Raw genomic sequence first — 22,443 nt, 5'->3', positions numbered from 1 at the left:
GTGGAATGTCAGAGGTTTACATTCACCTATCAAGCGACAGAGAGTCTTACATCACTTAGCTAAGCTCGAAACGGATATTGTATGTATACAGGAATCACATCTATCAGCTGAGGAGTCTGCAAAGTTGAAAAGAGGTTGGGTGGGGGAGGTTCTCTTTTCCCCGGGCGATGGTAAACGCAATGGAGTTTTTATCCTTTTTTGTAAGTCCCTTTCGGTCATGGTAATAACACAATGTGCGGATCAAATAGGTAGATGGGTATTTGTTAAGTTTACAGTGGACAATGCTCCAATCTCTCTATTGAACATTTATGCACCCAGAATTGGTGGCACCTCTTTCTGGACTACTCTAGCCCAACAAATTACACAATGTTATGACGATAATTTCATTCTTGCAGGAGATTGTAATGAGGTTCTTGATCCTTTTATAGATCGGAACTCATCAACTCCTTTCATCCCTCATAAGTCTCAGAAACTTTTTACACAAACAATTAAGCAACATAAGCTCATTCATGCATGGAGGCTCTGTAACCCTACTCTGAGAGAGTATACCTTTTATTCACCCACACATCATACTCAGTCACGATTAGATTACCTTTTCATCTCTCACAACATTACTCAATCACTCACGGCAGCAGATATTGGTTCTATTTTAATATCTGACCATGCTCCCGTCACTATACATCTGGATGTTTTACACAAGCCCAAACTATCTCAGAAATGGCGTTTTAACAATACTTTGCTTTTAGACCCGTTTTTCACATCCTCCTTTGTTTCTTTCTTTAATGAATACTTTCTCTTTAACAACTCAGATACCGTTCCTTTTCATGTAGTATGGAACGCGTTTAAAGCTTCAGCTAGAGATTTTGTTATAAGATTTGTCTCACAAAAACTAAAAAAGGCACAACAAATCACCAATGCCCTGTTAGCCAAAATTAAAAGACTAGAACACTTGTATTACTCTTCTAAATCGAAAGAGTGTTTATCTGAACTTATACAAGCTAAATTCCAATTCAACCAAGATACAACCAATAATGCTTCTAACTACTTGTTAAAGTCCAGTGCAAAATTCTATAGGGGCCAGAATAAAGATGGGAAAGTATTGGCTAATTATTTAAAGGTTAAACAGAATAAACTCAATATAGATTCTATTTTTGTCCAAGATCATTCATTGAAAGTCAAAGATGAAGACATCTTAAATGAATTCCTACAATTCTATAAATCATGATTCACTTCTGAAACTCTTTCTTCTGATCAATCCATCTCTCAATTTCTGTCCAAAATCCGACACACCCCCATCGATCGCCCAGACTTTTCACTATTGGAAACTGACCTCACACAGAAAGAACTCCTTGTTGCCTTAAAAACACTAAAAAAAAGACAAAGCCCCTGGTCCGGATGGTTTCACTGTATAATTTGTTACTCACTTTGATCATTTACTTATTCCTAAATTACATACCCTCATACATACCTTCCTACAATCTGGTGCCTCTTCTGGTTCTTTTTCAGATGCCCTCATCTGTCTCATACCTAAGGAGGGTAAAGATCCACAATACTGCAAAAATGATCTACCCATTTCTTTGGTCAATATTGATTACAAAATGTTTTCAAGGTCTCTGGCTTTACGTTTGGAATCTCAGATGCCTGATTTGTTGCGAACGGAACAATCTGGCTTTGTTAAGGGTAGGCTTATTACGGATAATACTCATTTATTTTTTATGTCCTTTCCAAATCTACTCACTCGTCTCATCCCTTGGCAGCCATAGCTTTAGATGCAGAAAAAGCATTTGACAGAGTCGAATGGCCCTATCTTTTTCATACACTTGAATGGTTCGGCTTTGGCCCAAAAATCTCTGCCTTAATTTCTATTTTGTATTCTAACCCAAGAGCAGCTATATCAGAGAATGGTGGCATTTCATCCTATTTTCCCCTCGGCAGAGGTGTTCGGCAGGGCTGTCCACTTTCTCCATTTCTTTTTAATCACGCTATAGAACCTTTCTTGTTAAATATTTATAACATTCATGGCTTCAACTTTAAAGAGACTAGTGTTAAAATGGCAGCTTACGCTGATGATGTCCTGTTATTCTTGTCACAACCCCAAACCTCTCTTCCCACTTTTTTGGAAGAAGTTGATTCCTTTGCCTACGTTTCTGGGTATAAATTGAACAAAGATAAATGCAAGATTTTACCCCTGACCAAATATTCTTTTAAGGCTGACTTTGCTACTTCAGGCTTCACATGGAGCTCTCAATACATTAAATACTTGGGTCTCCACTTTACTTCATCCATCTCAGGGACAATATCTCGATGTATGGAAAACTGCATTCAAAGGTTGTCCTCCTTAACGACGAGATGGCATCCCCTATACTTATCCTGGTGGGGCCGGTTAGGTACCATCAAAATTATGCTTTCTCCTATAGTCCTCTATGGAATTTCCAATATTCCGCTATCCATCCCCTTAAATTTTATTTTTTTAAGTTAATTCCATCTTATCCTCTTTTTTATGGGGCCATAAGAAATCACGAATGTCCATTTTAAAGCTGATTCGTCCAAAAGCAGAAGGTGGGACAAATTTCCCCAACTTCCCGGTTTACAATAAATCCTTCCTATTACATCAGGCGTCACAGTGGCTCTCTGAATCCTCTGTAAATTATCCTCTTTGGGCTAAACTTGAACAGTCATTTATTTCTCCATTCTCATTTCAAGAATACCTCTCATTCACACGCAAACCGCAGTCTATATCTACTCCCATAATCAAACATACTTCCAAAATCATTCCGTCTGCCTCCTTGACCTCCTTTCTCGACAATCCATCATCGCACCCCAACTCCGGGATATCATCAACTGCTCCCTCAACACCGCTACCTTCCCGGAAAGCTGGAAACATGCCAAACTCAGTGCCCTCCTGAAGAAACCTACAGCAGACCCAACTGAACTTAAGAACTACCGCCCCATCTCGCTCCTCCCTTTCCCTGCCAAAGTCATAGAGAAGGCCGTCAACAGTCAGCTCGCCGCCTTCCTCGAGTCCAACGACTCCCTCGACCCCTCACAGTCCGGCTTCCGAGCCAAACACAGCACCGAGACCGCCCTCATCGCAGCCACAGACGACATCCGAACACTACTCGACAACGGGGAAACAGCTACCCTTATCCTCCTGGACCTCTCCGCAGCGTTTGACACGGTCTGTCATAACACCCTTGTACAACGCCTCAGCAACGTCGGGTTACAAGGAAAAGCATTGGATTGGATCATATCGTTCCTCGCCGGAAGAACCCAGAGAGTCCACCTCCCCCCTTTCAGATCAGAGGCCACAGAAGTCATCTGCGGCGTACCACAAGGATCATCGCTCAGCCCCACCCTCTTCAACGTCTACATGAGCCCCCTTGCATCCATCGCACGCCAACACAACCTCAACATCATCTCCTACGCTGACGACACACAACTGATCCTCTCCCTCACCAAAGACCCAAACACCGCCAAAACCAACCTACACGAAGGGATGAAAGACGTAGCCGAATGGATGAAAGAACAGCCGTTTAAAACTGAACTCAGACAAGACGGAAGTCCTCATCCTAGGATCATCCCCCTCTGCATGGGACGACTCATGGTGGCCACCGGCTCTAGGCAGCGCGCCCAAACCAACGAACCATGCTCGCAACCTGGGATTCATTCTAGACTCCTCCCTCTCGATGACCAGACAAGTCAACGCCATCTCATCATCATGCTTTAACATCTTACGTATGCTCAAAAAGATCTTCCGATGGATCCCTACCGAAACAAGAAAGACGGTCACCCAAGCACTTGTCACAAGCCGACTGGACTACGGAAACACCCTCTACGCCGGAACCACAGCCAAATTACAGAAAAACTCCAGCGCATTCAGAGCGCCTCCGCCAGACTCATCTTAGACTTACCCCGCCACAATCACATATCCGATCACCTGAGAGACCTTCAATGGCTCCCCGTAAACAAGAGAATAACGTTCCGTCTTCTCACCCACGCGCACAAAGCCCTCTACAACTTAGGACCCAAATACCTCAACACGCGCCTAACCTTTTACACCCCCACCCGCCAACTACGATCGTCCAATCAAGCCCTCGCCGCGATTCCACGCATTCGAAGAACCACCATGGGAGGAAGATCTTTCTCCTACTTAGCGGCCAAAACCTGGAACTCTCTCCCCACCCACCTCCGCCTTACACAGAACCACCTCTCCTTCAGAAAACAACTAAAAACTAGGCTATTTGATAAGTAACGAACCCCCCCCCCCCCTCAAGCGCCTTGAGACCCTCCAGGTGAGTAGTGCGCTATACAAATCTTGACTTGACTTGACTTGACTTGACAATCTCATATGACACAATGTTTATATTCTGATAAACAATAGACCTGTCTTTTGGAAATCCTGGAGACAACGAGGCCTTATTTGGGTGCATCAATTATATGATAAAGATGAGATTATATCTTTTTCACAGGCTAGCGTTTCTTTTGGCCTACCCTCAAATGTCTGCTCTAAATACTCCATCTTAATACATGCAATTCAATTTGCATATATGCACTACACAAATTACCAACATAACTCCTGTCCTGAACTTGTCCACACAGCTACACTTCAGACCCTACTCCTTCATGGTACCAGAGCCTCTACTATATATAAACTTCTAAATAGTTCATTTATTCCGAGAGCCAAAACCAAGACAGAAACATTATGGGAAAAGGATTTAGTAACCTCTTGGTCTGTGGAATTTTGGGATAGAATTTGGCTCAAACTAAGGAGATCCTCTAGAGCGGCAAACACCACTCAGACACTTTTCTTCATATGCAACAGGCTCTTTCTTTCTCCACTTGTTCTTAGTACAAGACACTCGGGTTTCCCAGATACTTGTTAGACTTGCTCTTCACCACATGTGGATTTATTTCATTTGCTCTTTAAATGCAACCTTGTTCAAAAATTTTGGGAAAAAGTATGGTCTCAAAAGAATTCAATTTTCAACTCGTCACCCTTTCTCTATTTTGCATATTTTCTCTGGTAGCTTATCTCCTATTTGGAAAGACTGCGATTCCAATGTAAAGATAATAGACCTATTATTAGCAGTAGCTTTCCAACAGTTAACCAAAAACTGGAAGGACTTTACCAAACTGTCATATCAAGCATGGTGGTATGCTATTTGCTATAACCATAGACTAGACACAACATTTGTATATCCGTTACATTTGGCGTCAAAACGTTCGGACTGAGGGGGCGTGGCTAAGATGGTGGCCTGAGTGGACGCTAGTTTGTGAGGCTTCCCGGCCCGAATCCCCACTGTGACCCTAAGTCAGCATTTAAGACCCCCAGGCTGGAGTGACCTGTGCCCAGCAGAGAGGGGGCAACTGGTGTTTGTCCCTTTGGCGGCGAGTGAAAGCGGAGCCGCCCGTCTGCGATACCCTTTCCCTCGCGGAGCGGGGATCAGACTGCTGCCGGGGTGTAATGGCGGCTGAGATCGGGGAGTAAATCGAGACGAGTCCCCGCCGGGGTGGCCCACCAGAAGGACCCCTACCGAGGGGTCGCCGACCGGAGCAGAAGACAGGAGCCGGAGAGGACGAGTGCGACAGAGGCGCTTGGTGAGCGAAGCGAGTGGCGGAGTGCACGGCTGAGGACGGCGGTGGCGTCAGCCAGGAGGCGCAAAAATTGAGCCCCGTGATTTGGGGCCTACATCCAGCGGACGCGTGCCTGTCTGCCGGAGCTGCGACCAGCGGAGCGGGGGCCGGAGCGGTGAGGCTCCGGGGGTCGCCCATACTGAGAGCTGCGGAGGGCAGCCGGCGATGACTCGGGAGGCAGCAGCGCATTGACAACGAGGTGAGCCGCGGCGAGACTGGCCGGCGGTGGAGGGAAAGGCGCTGGCGAAGTGCGAAAATCGAGCCCCCAGGCGTTGGGGCCTACTGAGGCTAGCCCGCCTGCAGCATTGAAGCCGGTAAGGAGCGGTGGTGCGAGACCTGCGAGGCAGAGAAGACATCTTTGGGCACGGACTGGAGAGCAGACCTGCTGACTACACGCGATTGCCCAGCGAGAAGGGGCCAATGCCCAGAGGGTGTGGACTGGAGTGACAGGAATGGTGGTGCTTGGCCGGCGCTCATAACACTTTGCCGGCGGGGTGCTTGAGCCAGGCGGGACATATTAGGGCTTGAGCCAGTTCTGGCTCAGGTGGATTTTGGGGAGTGAGGTCCAGCTTGCACTGCCTGGCTGTGAGTAGTGCTTGAGGCAGATCCCCCGCAGCGCATACCCCCCCATTGAACTCAGAGAGCAATGGTTGACGGGGCACTTGGCCGGCGCTGCGCAGAAGACGACGTGGGGGGCCCAGACCGCGACCCGCGTTGCCGGTACACCAAGTGGGCACGCATTCACCAGGGTGGACTCCATTCGAGTGGGCACACCTGCGAGGCTCTCCAGGGCTAGAGCAGTCGGCGCACCATGGACGCTGCGGGACGCAGGGGCGCCGTACCATAACGGACATGCTGGTTAAGGGCACCCCTAAGGGAGAGGAGAGCCCGTCGCCCCCGGCAGCAGCGAAAGACACCACAGGGCAGGAGGACGGAGGGGCCCCCATCACTAAATCGTTCCTGGAGTCTCTATTTAACTCCTTGCGAGAGGACTTCCAGACGCTAAAACAAGACATGGCTGGGGAGCACCGTAAACTGCGCCATGATGTGGTCAGTTTGGGGGAACGAGTAGCAGCGGTGGAGGAAGCGGACCAAACTAGGAGCGAGGAGGTAGAACAACTGCAGCAAGAAGTCATTCGCCTCCGTGAGCAACAAGTCGACCTTCAGGCGCATGCAGAAGACCTCGAGAACCACTCTCAGAGGAACAACATAAGGGTTCGAGGCGCGCCATCCAAGGCAGAGGGGAATAGTGTTGCTTAGTTCCTGCAGGGAATAATCCGGGAGATTTTGGGGGAAACCGATGACTTTGAAATTCGCATCGACAGGGCACATAGGGTGGGCCTGGCGTGCCGAGTGCCTCCCCCCCACCTGATATTTTGGCCTTCCTACCTGACTTTCCCTTGAAAGAATCAGAGAGGCACGCCAGAAACAGCCTCTCCAATTTCAAGGCCACCCAGTGGCATTGTACCAGGACCTTTCGGCCAGCACCCTGCAAAAGAGGAAGGCCTATAGGGTGGCCACGACGCTCTTGCCCGACAACGGGATTCCCTATTCCTGGGACCACCCCTTCAGGCTAATCTTTAAATGGAAAGGGGCCCTGCATCAGCTCAGATCACTGCAAAACACATGTGCCCTGCTGGGCATCGACCTCGAAGAGGACTCAAAGACGGAGGGAGCATCATTGCGACCCTCACAGGAGAAGTCACCGCGAACCTCGCGAGACGGATGGCAGCGCGTGGGACGCAAACGTTCACCCAAGGCCGATCTTAAACCAGACCCAGCGACAATGGCACAGGAACAAGCAAAGATAGATCAGGCCATAGGTATGGTGGCACTGGGGCTGTCTCGGAGTTGGGTAAAGATTGGCTGCGGCAGAGGGGGTTGATGGACATGTGGAGGGCTAAACACCCAGAGTCGTCCCAGGACACTTTTGACTCTCACGTTCACCGCACCTATGCTCGGCTGGACCATTTCATAGACTCCTCGGAGCTGGAAGCCCGGGTGGCTGCTGTGGACATCGCCCCGGCAGCCATCTCTGACCATGATGTCGTAGAACTTACACTCAAGGTCCCTACAGTTGGGAGGCCCCCGGGGATGTGGAGGCTGAAGAAACCCCTTTTGCAACGTGCGGGCGTGGCCCAACAAATTCGTAAGTGCATCACTGATTACTTAGAAGTCAATGACAGTCCTGAGACGCCAGTATCGGCGCTATGGGGTGCATTGAAGGCAGTGGTCCGCGGTGAACTTATTGCGTTGACAGCGGCGGAGACTAAGGAACGCCAAGCGAAGCGAGAGGTCCTGGCTGCTCAAGTTGTAGAGTTGGAGCGGGTTCACAGCCGTACAGGGGCCCCTAGGGTCTGGAAGCAACTAAAGGCGGCAAGGGCCCTATTGGCTGGCCTGGATATTGATCGGGCGGAATATGCGGCTCTCCGCCTGAAACATTCTTATTATATAGGAGGGAACAAGACTGGTCGCCTCCTCGCAAGTGCGTTAAGAGCAAAAGTCCAGCGCTCCAAAATCCTGACTTTACGTAACAAGGACGGGGATGACATACGGGAGGAGGATGAGATAGCGAAGGCATTTAGAACCTACTACGCCTCACTGTACAGGGCAGACCCCGTAGAGGAGTCGGAGGCAGAGGCCTACCTGAGAGACGCAGCCGCTACAGTGCTGAACTCAGCGAATGCGGGCACCCTGGATGCTCCCATCCGTCTCGAAGAGTTAGTCTGGGCCATCTCCCGTCCTAAACCTCTGAAGTTGCCGGGCCCGGACGGCTTCTCCGCAGGGTTTTATAAAACCTTCTGTCCACTGATAGCCCCGATTCTCACGAAGCTTTTTAACTCATTTCAGGGCCCCAACTCCATCCCGGCTGACATGCTGGAAGCAGAAATTATAGTACTACCCAAACCGTGCAAGGACGCCACGCAATGTTCGGCGTTTAGACCAATCTCCTTGCTCAACCTAGATCTGAAGCTATTCACAGGGGTTTTGGCTGCACGACTGGGGCCTTGCCTGCCCGGGATCTTAGAGCCGTATCAATCGGGTTTCGTCCCCGGCAGGCAATGTAGCGATAATACCAAGCGCTTCCCCCATCTGATCGATAAAACCCACTTTCAGTAATCAGATTCGGTCCTGTTAGCCATTTACGCCGAGAAGGCGTTTGATCGGGTAGACTGGGGATTTATGAAGAAAGTGTTGAGGCACTTTGGGATAGGAGAGCGCTTTCAGGCATGGGTTGGAAGCTGTTACCATCACCCCCGTGCGTGGGTCCGCTTGAATGGATTACGTTCTAGCCCCTTTGAGATCCAGCGCGGCACGAGGCAGGGGTGCCCCCTCTCCCCTCTCCTGTTCGCGCTATATGTCGAACCACTGGCACAAAAAGTGCGAGACAACCCAAATATACGGGGCATAACGTTTGGCGGGGAACCACACGCCATAGACTTATACGCTGGTGATATCCTGGCGGCCATTACCCATCCGGAGAGCTCTGTGCCGGCCTTCCTAGATGAGGTGGAATCCTTTGGAAAGGTGTCGGGCTTCCGGATGACTAAAGGAAAGTCCATGATCCTACCTTTGGGTAAGAACGCACGATGCCCCCAGGACGCTCCGTTATACGGGTGTGGCTTACTAACGCAGTGACAAATCCCATACTTGGGTATCACCCTTACGGCGTCCACGGACCGAACGATCGCGCTTAATTATACCAGACTTAAGGCACAGATCCAAGCAGACTTGGCACGCTGGTCTAAGCAGCCGCTTTCTTGGCTAGGGAGGATTGCAGCGGTAAAAATGTCGATCCTTCCCAAGATCCTCTATGTTTTTCAGACCATGCCGCTGTTCACTCCAGCCGGGACCATTGAGCACTTACAACCCGCACTCCTGCACTTTATATGGGGGGGAGAAACCGCGTCTACCCAAACGAATAACCTACCGGGAGATGGATGAAGGGGGCCATGGGATTCCCAACCTCCAGCAATATTTCCAGGCAGCGCAACTGCGCTATTTGGTGGAGTGGTACAGGCCAGAATCGGAAAAGAGATGGCTCTTTCAAGACAGAGCTATGGCCCAAACTTCTCTGTGGAAGATTCCTTTCCTCAGCCGCGTCCATACATCGAGCTACTTTCAACGCTCACCCATCACCTGCACTATACTGAAAGTATGGGATACGGTCGCGGTTAGAAGGGCACTGACAACATTTTCCTCACCACTCACCCCTATATTGGATAACCCCGACTTCCCCCCCGGCACCGACCCCGAGCATTTCCTCAATGGCGTGGCTCTCTTTGCAGATCGGCGGGTCACCTCTTTGACCTATAGGGCTTTATCCCCTTCATGGAGCCGCCCAGAGGGTACGACGTTGCTTCGCCAAAGCTTTTCCAATATTTTCAACTTAGGCATTGGCTCACACAACCTGACCTAGTCCCATGCGTAGGCAGACACATGACAGTATTTGAGAAATGGCTTTTCAGGAAGGAGTCGGATAGAGGCCTTATTACAGACCTATATAAGATGCTAATACCCCCGCCCGAGACATCTCACACACCGGGGCAGAGACGGTGGGAAGAGGAACTAGGGAGGGTTCTCTCATCTCGAGAGTGGAGCTCTGTCTACTACAGGGCCAACCACACAGCACGCTGCACGGCGGGCACGGAGACGGCAGTGAAACTGGCCACGTACTGGCATCTCACCCCAGTGAGGCTCAATAGGGGCAACAAATCCAGAAGTGCGTTCTGCTGGAGGGGCTGCGGAGAAAAAGGTACCCTGACACATCTCCTATGGGACAGCACTGAAGTCAAGGGGTATTGGGCAGCAGTACTCGATGACATAGATAACACATTCGACACTGAGATCCCGAGATTCCCGGCCTACACCATCCTTGGTCTTCCAAATGCTCTCACCTTCCCCCTCAAATCCATACGGGGACGCCAGATGGGTCTTGCTATTCAAGCTGCTTCCCAACACATCTTATCCCTCTGGGGGACAACTACCCGACCCACACACATGGGATGGTTACACAGACTATGGTTTACCTTAGGGATGGAACGCATTCAGGCCACACTTACATGCACCGTGGCGACCTTCTGGAAAGTTTGGCAACCACTGCTTACACTTCTCTCTCTCTCTCGAGAGAGAGAGTTCAACGAAATCACATGTCCCAGATATCTCCGCTTATTGCGCCTGACAGATGAGACCAATGATCCTCCAATGCCTGACGAGAGTGCACAGTGAGGATGCTGAGATGGACATGCCTTGCATTCAGAGCCACCGACACACTGGTGGGGGTGGAGGGTGGTCTAGGGGTGGGGGTGGGTTGGGGTCTTTTTCATGTTCCTTTTCATGTTCTTGTCTCTGTTATTCAGGCTGTGTAGCAGACCTTCCCTTTTAGCCGCCACTTATGGGGAAATCAGCGTAAGCAAGGGACACTGGGAGCTACGGCCATCGTGTCCTATATGCCCTGTTCTTATAACAGAACTCTGTGGTTCAATCGTTATTCGCACCGGAGGCGTCAATGTTGCTATGTAATGCCTGTGTCTGTACTTGAAACCAATAAAAATAAATTTAAAAAAAGAAAAAACGTTCGGACTTATGGACACCTGTTATGCTATTCATTGACATGAGTGCCAGGCGTTCTCAGTCTCACACTCCTCTACAACAAGAAGTGGCTAACCTCCGTGACTTCCTTCATGTTGATATTCTATAGTTTCATTATACTTTATTTTATTCTGGCAAACTTTTATATAATATGCTAGTTCCCTGATATTACCGATTTTTATGGAACATTGTTATGTTATCTATAACTGATAAGATTAATTGATTTCAATTCATACCTTGTATGATTGTCAATTCCAATTGTTATACTGTATGCAACTCTTTATTTTCATTGTTATTGTATCTTATATATTAATATATTGCTTTCTCTCAATAAACTCACTTTGAACTTTAAAAAACTGGAACACTTGATGCTAAATATTCTAATGACCATAGATCTCATCTGACACTACATGCTGTAATGAACCAACACTGAATTCTTTGCCAGAAACCTTATCATTTTGTGGGCATGATCTGTCTATTCAAACCATGCTGGGGGTGAATGCTACAAGTGTGAAGTCTTTGGTAGGGTAGAGTAGAGGTGCCAGCAACCTTCCTGTCCATTAACCTGTGAATATCCAAGAATTGTACTTTTCTCTTTGTGTGATCTTCGTTTGATATTGCAACTCTCCTCTCAAATCTTGTTGAGTAAAGGGGTGGTTGTAGAGGGAATTGACCTGCTGGGGCCGCATTATGCATGCAGCACATTTTCCTTCATTGCACTGGGCGCAGCGCAATGAAGGAAAGTGCACTGTATTATGATTAATGTGCTGCCCTGAGTTCAGCTGAGAACTCGCGCGGCCCTGAGGGGGCAGCTCATTCATGTGAAAAACAGAGCGGTTGCTTTGAAGCGGCTCTGTGTTTTCACAGTGCAGGCAACAAACCACCTTCACTTTTAAAGGAGATAAGAGATCCCCTTGCAGGCGGGTGCAGTGAGTGACTGAACCTGCATGCAAGGGGATTTCTTGGGAGTCCTTAGGACCCCCTTTCCCCCCTCCAGAGGGCTGCTCTCAGGGGGCACACTGACAGTGCGCCATCTTTTAGGTGGTGCACTGTCAGTGCGCCTTCTGATAGGTTTTTTGCCTCTGCACCTGTGTCTTTAAAACGGAGTGGGCATAGAGGCAAGGGGATTCCCTTGTTTGCATAGGGCATGCCCACCATGAAAATGAGAGAAAGCCGCATGAAGCTAGCACTGGCGCTTTATGTGCTCCAGCACTATCAGTATTACAGAAAGGGATGCACAAGCATCTATGGCCCTTTCTTTAATACCAAAGTGTCCTAGGGGCGTGCAAAGCAGGTGGAAATGCCTGTTGTGCCCCTGGGGCACTTTGTGTAATACAGCCCCTGGTGGTCAAAGCCTTTTAGCCCTACCTCTGGTGCCATAAAATTACTTGGGGTGTGGCAGTGCGTAATCTGTAAAACAATAAGCGCCAGGGCCAATAGTTTTGGTAAGAAGCCCATGGCTGGTGATATGAATATTGGGGTGGCGACTACCAACGCTGTGTAGTTTTGATTCCCTCTTATGCCTCTTTCATTCTCCATCAGACACTCTCTGCCCCTTTATCTCACTCTTGCAGGTTCTTCTTCATCCCTACTTTCTCTCTTTGCTGATGTTTTTACGTCTTTCTCTCTTTCCTTCTTTCTCTCTTTTGTGTTTTTCTCTTTTTTGCTCTGGGTGACAGTCAGATGGTGAAAATAAATGGTGGTCCCCACCCAGGGGCGCAACTAGACCCGAACTTCCGAGGGGGCTAGCACTCCCAGCCAGGGCTGGCCCTAGCACTGGTCGCACATGGTGCAACGGTCTTTTTTGGCGCTCCTTCCCCCATTTGCTCCTTCTCCATGAAATCCCTCAGTACCACTCACCTCATCTCTCTATAGCAACTTTCTGACAAATATTTCATTTTTTATAGCCCTACTCACTCTGTTCTGTGATCTGCATGGTACACGTTCTTTGTAGCAGGCACATTAACCCTCTGCGATGTGTGGGTGGCAGGAGTGCCCACATGAGTGCACAGTGAGCAATGTGACAGCATGAGAGTAGGGTAAGAGGAGTGACTGCAGGGTGAGTGAGGTGACCATATGAATTTGGGTGCAGTTGTAGGTTCTGGGTTGGATTAGTGATGGACTTGTTTGAGTGATATTGCAGATTGAGCACTGAGGGAAACAGGTAAGTGAAGTGTCACATGAGTGCAGGGTGAGTAGTGTGCTCATGTGACTGCAGGGTGAGGTACAGGGTGAACAGCGTAAGTGCATTGTGAGTGCAGAGTGATCACTTTGAGTGCAGGGTGAATGGTGATAGGTGTGAGTGCCTTGTGATCGCTGTGAGTGCAGGGTGAGTGTGAAAGTGAAGGGTGAGAATGAGGAGTGAGTTGTCTGAATGTAGTGTGCATTTCCAGACACTTGAAGTGACTCAGCATGTTATTGACTGCATTGTAGGGTTTCAGGTACATGTTAAACTGTTGCTATTATGCAGGGCCTTAAGTGGGATGAAAAAACTGGGGGGGTCTCTCAAAGGGGTGTGGACAATTTAATTAAGATCGTGGCCTAAAAAATGTACGTTAAAAATCTGTGCGCAGCAGATTGTGCCGCTTGACTGGTATTTCGTGGCTTCTGTTATTGCCTCCACTTAAGTAACATAACACCTACAACAAGCCAGGACTATTGGCTTTGTCAAAGGTTGTTAGTTGCATAAGATAAATATACTACATGCATATATACAACTATGGCTTGGTTGTATATAATATTAAAAATGCTTTAGTTCTTCCGCAGAGATTATGGTGTAATGGCTAGAGCTGCCAACTTTGGAGCTGAGGAAGCAGGTTTGAGTCTCAGCACCAGCTCAACATCATGTGTATCTACGCAAATCACTTAATCGTCTGTGCCTTCCAAAAAATAAATGAAGATGTCCTTGTTGGTGCTCATGTAAAGCACTTCGAGTTTAGCAATACAGAACTGCAAAAAAAATAAAAGTTACATCAAAACAGTGAACTGCTGCAGAGTTAAGATTTATTTTCCATTCTGAATGTGAGGGTGAAAATGGGAATCCCGATATGGACCTGTCTCGGTACTTGCTTTTAAGAACTGCTGGTGCTGATCCTGCAACAAACTTCCAGTCTTATAATTTGGGTTGCCGGCTCCTTATTTTGGTGTCCCAGATGGTACAAAAATAATCAGTCACCTAAATCCGTATTTTCAGCTTGTATATATGCATACTTTAAACAGCAAATATAAATAGAAAGCACTTAGTTGTGTTCTTGGGCTGCCTGGGTGATCCATGATGGAAAATTAGAGGAAACAATGACAGAGAAGTCACGTTACAAATTAATACATACTTTTTTTATGTATAACCCTATTTAGGGTCCGATTACAATGTCGTTAGGAAGGGCTCTGGATGGGATCCAGCATTATCGAATCTGATTCGGAACCCTTGTTTCCTACCGAATCGTACAGTTTTGCCAATGACCGTTTACGATGCCCTGGAACCGTTAGAGCAGACCAAATCGGTTCCAAAAGGCATCTGGACAGCCCGAGTCTTTCAGAGCTGATTCATACAGCTCTATTGACACGGTTTCTGGATGAGCGATTACAATGACCGATTCGACAGCCGTTCTGATTTGGTTTGCCCGAGATGAAACAGCTGCCAGAATCTGTCTTTGGGGGCCTGTTGTGGGCCCCCTTCACCCAGAGGCATCCAAATGTGGCCTGTGGGGGTACCCAAGGGACCCTTCTTCCCAACCATGCACAATGTGGTAGGCACCATGGGGTGCCCACCACAGAGTGCAAGGTTTTCCCCAACTACCCCTTTTTTTAATGAGAGCCTGTGTTCGTGTTTGGAACACAGGCTCCCATTGAAGTCAACATGAGTCCGACCGAACGATGCTGGGAGGCATCATAATCAGTCGTCTTGACTCTCAGGATCCGATTTGTTTGGAAACTAGTCCAGAACTGATTCGTCCAGAACGGTTTCCAAACTACATCGTAATTAGGCCCTTAGTGTCATGACAAGGACTTTGCAGGCTTTTTGAACAACACAGGGCTGGCGTTTTTCTTTTGGCAACCCTTCTTTATATTCCTTTTCATGAAATGCATTCTCACACTACGGCAGTAAATGTAAAATACAACTGTAAGGGGGCCATGGGGGTACTGGAACCAGAATAAAAAACTAAGCCTTGGTAACCAGTTTACAAAGGTATGTAAATATGCAGATTGTCTCTAAAGACCTGTGAAAAACTTGGACGTACAGGAGATAAGGCTCCAGACACTGCCCAGCCGACCCAACAGCAGCTTGAGCTGCAGCAGCCCAGGCTGAGAGTGAGACATGACAGGGTTGATGCCCTTTTAGCCCTAAGTCTGTTGTGCGCCTGGTCCCACCTGCAACTACCATCTCAAATTAAGCACTGGCCGGTATAACCAAGATGTCAAAAGGGGGCACAGCGGAGATAATGCCCTACACAGTTCCCTGGAATGTGCTTTGTAAATTGTGCATTACAATGTGTTGTAGAAGTAAACTTATGCTCTACAAATATAGCGTCATTGCTGTTGTTCCTCCAAGTGCAAATGCTAGATAGGACCAAGACCACTGAACGAGTGAGTGCACTATGCCTCTTTATGTCACTTTTGCAAGTTCTTTTTAATTCCTGCTCTACTACTCCTTTCCTTCCTTTCTTTCCTACTTCGTTCTCCCTTTCCTGTTTTTGCTCTCTCGCTCTGGGTCAAAGTGTAACGATGAAAGGTGAGCTTCTGTCATCAAAAATGAGTTCTGGTGCCCTCCACATGCAACCATCAGCTGAAATCAAGCACTGCTTGTAATAGGTGCCCACGCTGCTGTACTATTTTTAATTTCAGTATATTAAAATTCCCCGAACATTGCTCTAGATACATTTTGACTTCTGTGGACCCCCACTTAATCATTGTTTAAATCCAGGGACCCTCACTGAATTGGAATTCGGGGAAGACCAATGAGTCCTTATTAGAATCAATCCGCCCACCTAAGCAACTTCAGTGATATGAACCTTAAAACAATACACAAAAATATAGAAACAAGCATTCATTAAACAAATTTATGGTATTGTATTTAATTATAATATATATATTTTTTAAATCAATTCAATTGAGGCCACCCATCAGCCATGCTATATTCTGTTTGACTGTTACCCACAAATCAATTTGAAGACTTAAACTTAATTTTTAGAATCCAATATTTAAAGCCATCACATTTATAGGGAGTTTTAAAATTCTCAATTGTGTTCTTTATTTATTCCTTATCAATCTGTTACTATTATTTTATTTTCTATGAAGTCGCGGACCCCTTGAGTAGGCGTTGCGGACCCAAAGGCATCCCCTGACCACAGGTTCAGAACCACTGGTCTGGCTGTATCTTCCTTAATGTTGTCCAAATCATCTGTTTTGCCATATACGTTGAATTTCTGTACCTCTACTCGGTGATTCATTCATCCCCCGTTGAGATGATACTTTACCCCATCCCAAGGTGTTTTAATGGCTAAAAGGCATGTTTTATTTTCGCCTTTGCAACCTTGTCCCGCTCCCTCAATCCGCCCACCTAAGCAACTTCAGTGATATGAACCTTAAAACAATACACAAAAATATAGAAACAAGCATTCATTAAACAAATTTATGGTATTGTATTTAATTATAATATATATATATATTTTAAATCAATTCAATTGATGCCACCCATCAGCCATGCTATATTCTGTTGACTGTTACCCACAAATCAATTTGAAGACTTAAACTTAATTTTTAGAATCTAATATTTAAAGCCATCACATTTATAGGGAGTTTTAAAATTCTCAATTGTGTTCTTTATTTATTCCTTATCAATCTGTTACTATTATTTTATTTTCTATGAAGTCGCGGACCCCTTGAGTAGGCGTTGCGGACCCAAAGGCATCCCCTGACCACAGGTTCAGAACCACTGGTCTGGCTGTATCTTGCTTAATATTGTCCAAATCATCTGTTTTGCCATATGCGTTGAATTTCTGTACCTCTACTCGGTGATTCATTCATCCCCCGTTGAGATGATACTTTACCCCATCCCAAGGTGTTTTAATGGCTAAAAGGCATGTTTTATTTTCGCCTTTGCAACCTTGTCCCGCTCCCTCAATCCGCCCACCTAAGCAACTTCAGTGATATGAACCTTAAAACAATACACAAAAATATAGAAACAAGCATTCATTAAACAAATGTATGGTATTGTATTTAATTATAATATATATATATATTTTTTAAATCAATTCAATTGATGCCACCCATCAGCCATGCTATATTCTGTTGACTGTTACCCACAAATCAATTTGAAGACTTAAACTTAATTTTTAGAATCTAATATTTAAAGCCATCACATTTATAGGGAGTTTTAAAATTCTCAATTGTGTTCTTTATTTATTCCTTATCAATCTGTTACTATTATTTTATTTTCTATGAAGTCGCGGACCCCTTGAGTAGGCGTTGCAGACCCAAAGGCATCCCCTGACCACAGGTTCAGAACCACTGGTCTGGCTGTATCTTGCTTAATATTGTCCAAATCATCTGTTTTGCCATATACGTTGAATTTCTGTACCTCTACTCGGTGATTTATTCATCCCCCGTTGAGATGATACTTTACCCCATCCCAAGGTGTTTTAATGGCTAAAAGGCATGTTTTATTTTTGCCTTTGCAACCTTGTCCCGCTTCCTCTTATTCGAGCAGTTTCTTTGACATTATCCGGCAGCCTGACTGAGAAGTCAGCGACTTTTAAGGTGGTTTTGCACTTATAATAGGCAGTAGCACTCATGCGGGTTCTTATTTTACCCCTTTGTCAGTGTTTTCCTAATGTTCGCCTCCTTTCTGCCTTCCCATTGGTTCTCACCCCTTTGATCTGGGCCAGTGTGTAATGTTGTAAAATAGTTCCCGGTCTCCAGGTTCCGAAAAGCATGTGCCTGTGCCCACCACCTGTAACCAGGCACACATGAAAACGTCACTACGTGTCGGTGTGAATGGTATGTTGGACTCGATTAGTTTAGGGAGTGAAATACCCTGATCAGCTAAGGAGCGAGATCCGAACATTCATTGTGAGAGGGGAGAGATGCTGAAGTGTGAGAGGAGGTTAGAGTTGGTTTACGAGAGCGTGGAACGACGCCTGAGTAGCGAAATAGGGCGAGATACCCGTGCAGGTGAGAAGAGGCCCTCGGGAACAAGGGGAGAAAGAAAGGAATGTGAATATGAGAATAAATGCTCCACGTTTCCTAGGCAGTGCGGTGTGTATTAAGCACTTGTTGCGGAGTCCGTTTAGAACTTCAAGGTAACACGCTCGCCCACACCCCCTCCCAGCCAGCCCCAAAGCAGGCTGTCTCCACCTTTCATCCGTCCGAAGATAAAATGAGTTTAGTAATACGAATGCGTGTTTATCGTTAGCATTGTGAAAACGCTATGGCAAGCCCTATAAAAGAGCTATATATTATTAGGACGACTTTTCCCACACCCAAACTTTCTAAATCTAAATGGCCCACTTCGCTAACACCCCCGAACCTTCAATTCTCTAACATCCAAACCTCCACTCTTTCCACATTACCCTTGTCCACACCACGACTGCCACGCCCCCAGCATCCTCACACACTGCGTGGTATCCCAATATGTCCAACACCCCCGCAACTCACTCCGCATACCTCGGCTCCACCGGCACCCCTCAATTGGGCACGGTACCATCTGTATACCCGCATGCCGCCTCAAGCTCCCCATTTTTGGGGGGTTAGACGTATCTGGGCACGTGTGCACGTTCCACGCGCCAGGCGTGCAGCTCGCGCGCATCCCGCCCCACGCGCGCTGCGCAGCCTCCCCGTCGCGTGCTCCCGTGCTGGGACGCACCTGCCTTTTGTTAGGGGCCGTTTACCTGGGGCTTGCAGCTGAGCAGCAGCAGGATCAGCGGCAGCAGGGGGCTCCACCCGTGCCTCATCGTGCGCCTCGGCGCTCGCGCCACGTCCAGGCACCTGCCCGGCTCCCCGGGACCAGGTGCTGCCGCCGGCCCCTCTCTCCGGTGAGAGGCGCGAGGCGTCCGTCTGTCTCTCTCCGGTCCCCCGACTCTGTCATTGACACTCCCCGCCCGGGAGAGCCCCGGCTCAGACACAGGCAGCGGCGCTGACATCATGCGGGGCTGGGTGGGGCCAGACAGCTCCTCGCAGACACTCCCTGCCTCCTCCGTTCACAACTTTCTTACTTCCACACGCTCCTGGTGCGGGGTTACCCGCCGGCAAAGACAGAGCAGGGACAAGAGCGCCGGAGGGAGATGGCAGGCAGGGGATAAATAGAGCAGGAAGGTTATCCGGCACAGGCAGAGGGATCACACAGAACAGGCAGCTACAGGCACTGAACAGAGAGACGGTCCGCTGAGCAGGCAGGTAACAGGCACTGACAACCCAGAAGCTGGCGGACACAGGCACGTCCTAGCATATCACTGGCACGGCCACAAGCAGGCAGAAGATAACAGACACTACAGAGATGGAAGGCGTCTCAAGCCGGTCCATAAAGGCACATCACAGACATGTCATAGGCAGAGTGTACTGTAGACATGAACGCAACCACAGGGCAGACATGACAGACAAAAGGAACACAGAGAGCAGGCAGATAGCAGACACAGATCAGACTGAAGGAACACACAAAAGAGACAGACACATCGCATATAGAGAGAGCACACAGAGCAGTAAGGTAACATTCACAGAGCAAACAACAGAATGAGCACACCGAGTGTGCAGGTAATACCTGCACACTCGGTGTGCTCTTTCGGTATACTGTATTCTGTAAACTTTCTGCCAGGTATTAAGCACAGAACAGACAGGAGACTTACACAGATCAGGCAGATGTTAGGCCCAGCGCAGGCAGAGGGAGCCACAAGAGCAGGACAATATTAGACACGCAATAGGAACGCAGGTGGAACAGAACATGCATGCATCGGGCAGACCGTATACGGATCACTGGCACACAGCAAACATACAAACATGCTCCCACAGAGCAGGTAGATAAAAGGCACAGAGCAGACAAAATGAACAGAGGGAGCAGGCAGATAACAGTCAAAACAGGCAGAAGGACCACAGAACAAACAGGTAATATGCACACAGTAAGTAGATACAGGACATCAAGCAGGCACCGTAGACATGTCACTAGCACAGAGCATTCACACAAGCAGTCGCAGAGCAGACAGATATCAGGCACGAAACTACATAAACGATCTCAGTGTATGCACATAACAGACAGACTGTACAGAGATAGAAGGCATAGTGCAGACATGCGTCATTTAGTAAAAGGCATGCCGTTGATTTGTTTCAGGGCACAGGCACATAGTAGATAGACATGCAACCATACAGCGTGTAGATAACAGACACAGAGGAACACACATAGCAGTCAGATAATAGTCATTTAGCAAAAAGATGGAACATGCGGAGCAGGCAAGTGATAGTCACACTGCAGGCAGAAGGAACACACAGAGAAGGATTAAGGAACAACCACAGAAGGCAAATAATAGACACAATCGGAAGACAGACGGTGTAGAGAAGACACGTGTCAGGCACATTGTATACAGTCCACTGGCACAGAGTAGGCACACATGCACCCACAGAGCAGGTAGGTAGCAGGCCCGGTGAAGACAAAATGGGCACACACGATTTGGGAGACAGGCACAGGGCAGACACAAAGCCCACAGAGCAGGCACATATGCACCTACATAGCAGGTAGATAGCAGGCACAGAACAAGCACTCATTCACTCACAGACTAGGAAGATAGCAGGCACAGAACAGATCCACATGCATCCACAGAGCAAGTGGACCGCAGGCACAGAGCAGACAGACATGCACCTATATAGCAGGTAGATAGCAGGCACAGAGCAGACACCCATGCACCCACAGAACAGGTTGATAGCAAGGACAGGGAAGACAAAATGGACACACACGATTTGGGAGACAGGCACAGGGCTGACACGAAGACACAGAGCAGAATGGGGATTTGGGGGGGTGGCCGACCAACGGGAGGCTCGCCCCCCCGGGGAAGTTTGGGGCACCAGGGGACGGGGGGGGAGGGGGAAGTTTGGCACTCGGGGATCGCCGTAGCGGCGCTTTTGGGCTGGTTGGGCGGTTTGGGCTCCTTTTGGGCTGCTTCTGGACGGGGGGCTATATAGCCGGCCATTTTGTGTCACCGCGCACATTTGTTTTGCGGTGACACAGCAGCCAGGTCGCAGTAAGATTTTGTCGCGTGGGAGTTGGGGCCCAGCGGTTTTGTGTGGCGGCGGTGCGCGGTTTTCAGAGCCGTTGTGTCACGCGGGGGCGTGTGAGGCGCTCAGGCGGTGTGAGGAGTGGTGACCTGTGTCAGCGGTAGGGGGCGTGCGGACTGGTGATGGCGGCGACGGACCCGCGTGTCGTGGAGGCGCTGCGGCTCTTGGAAGAAGCGGGCCGCATGGACTTGATGCGGCCCGACTTGAAGGTGAGGCCGCCGCGGCGCGCTGCCATCGGCGCCGCGGCAGCTGTGGCGGCGTGCGACCCGCCGAGGTCGCGGGTTGTTCAGCGGGGGGGGCGGGGGGGCGGATGGGGGCGGCCGGGCGGCGCACAAGGCTCCGGCAAAGGCTACTGCGAAGTCGAAGGGGGGGGCGCGGAAGGCCCGGCAGGCGGGGCGGAAGAGGCCGCTGGTTTTTGTGACCGGAGGGGAGGGGGGGGTGGGGGGAGGACGCGAGGAGGTGGGGGATGTGTTAGAGGCACGGCCGGGTGGCCTGGGGGGTGTGGGGGAGGGGGGTGGGGCTCGGATAGTTGTGGCTGGGGAGGGCGGGAGCTCTGGAGGGGGGGGCGCGGGGGGGTGTAAGTGCGGCGGGGCCTGCGGGGGGGGAGGACACAAGTGGCAGTGGGGAGCGCGGGGAGCTGGTGGGGGTGGGGCTGGGGGGGGCGGTTTCGCCGCTGCTCATTGAGGAGACGGATGTGGAGGAGGAGGGGGTGGGGGGTGGGGGGGGGGAAGACACGGAGCTGGACTGGGGTGGGTCATCGGCGGAGGAGGGGGGGGTGGGGGCGAGGGGGCGGTCGTCGCCGGGGCAGGGGGGCCGGGGGGGGAGAGGGGCCGGGAGGGGGCGAGGGGCCGGGGTAGAGGGAGGGGTGAGTCGGAGGCGATGGGAGGCGTGAGGGGAGGCGGCGGCTCGACCGGCGAGGGGGGTGGGTCGGGGTGGGCGGTCGGGAGGGGCGGGTTTGAGGAG

General features: G+C 49.2%; 1 protein-coding gene across 2 annotated transcripts in view; it reads right to left on the bottom strand.

The window, feature by feature from the left end:
• Nucleotides 1-19,317, bottom strand: part of LOC144781907 (protein jagged-2-like) — a 672,332-nt gene extending 653,015 nt beyond the window's left edge. For both annotated transcript variants that reach the window (XM_078660988.1, XM_078660989.1), the window contains exon 1: nt 19,113-19,317. In XM_078660988.1, the coding sequence (XP_078517114.1) occupies nt 19,113-19,175 (63 nt within the window). In that variant the 5' untranslated portion in view covers nt 19,176-19,317. The remainder of the gene's footprint in view (nt 1-19,112) is intronic.
• Between the last annotated feature and the right edge of the window lie 3,126 nt (nt 19,318-22,443).

The sequence above is a fragment of the Lissotriton helveticus genome, chromosome 9 (assembly GCF_964261635.1).
Source record: "Lissotriton helveticus chromosome 9, aLisHel1.1, whole genome shotgun sequence".
NCBI lineage: Eukaryota > Metazoa > Chordata > Amphibia > Caudata > Salamandridae > Lissotriton > Lissotriton helveticus.
This window is presented reverse-complemented; position numbering and strand designations above follow the sequence as displayed.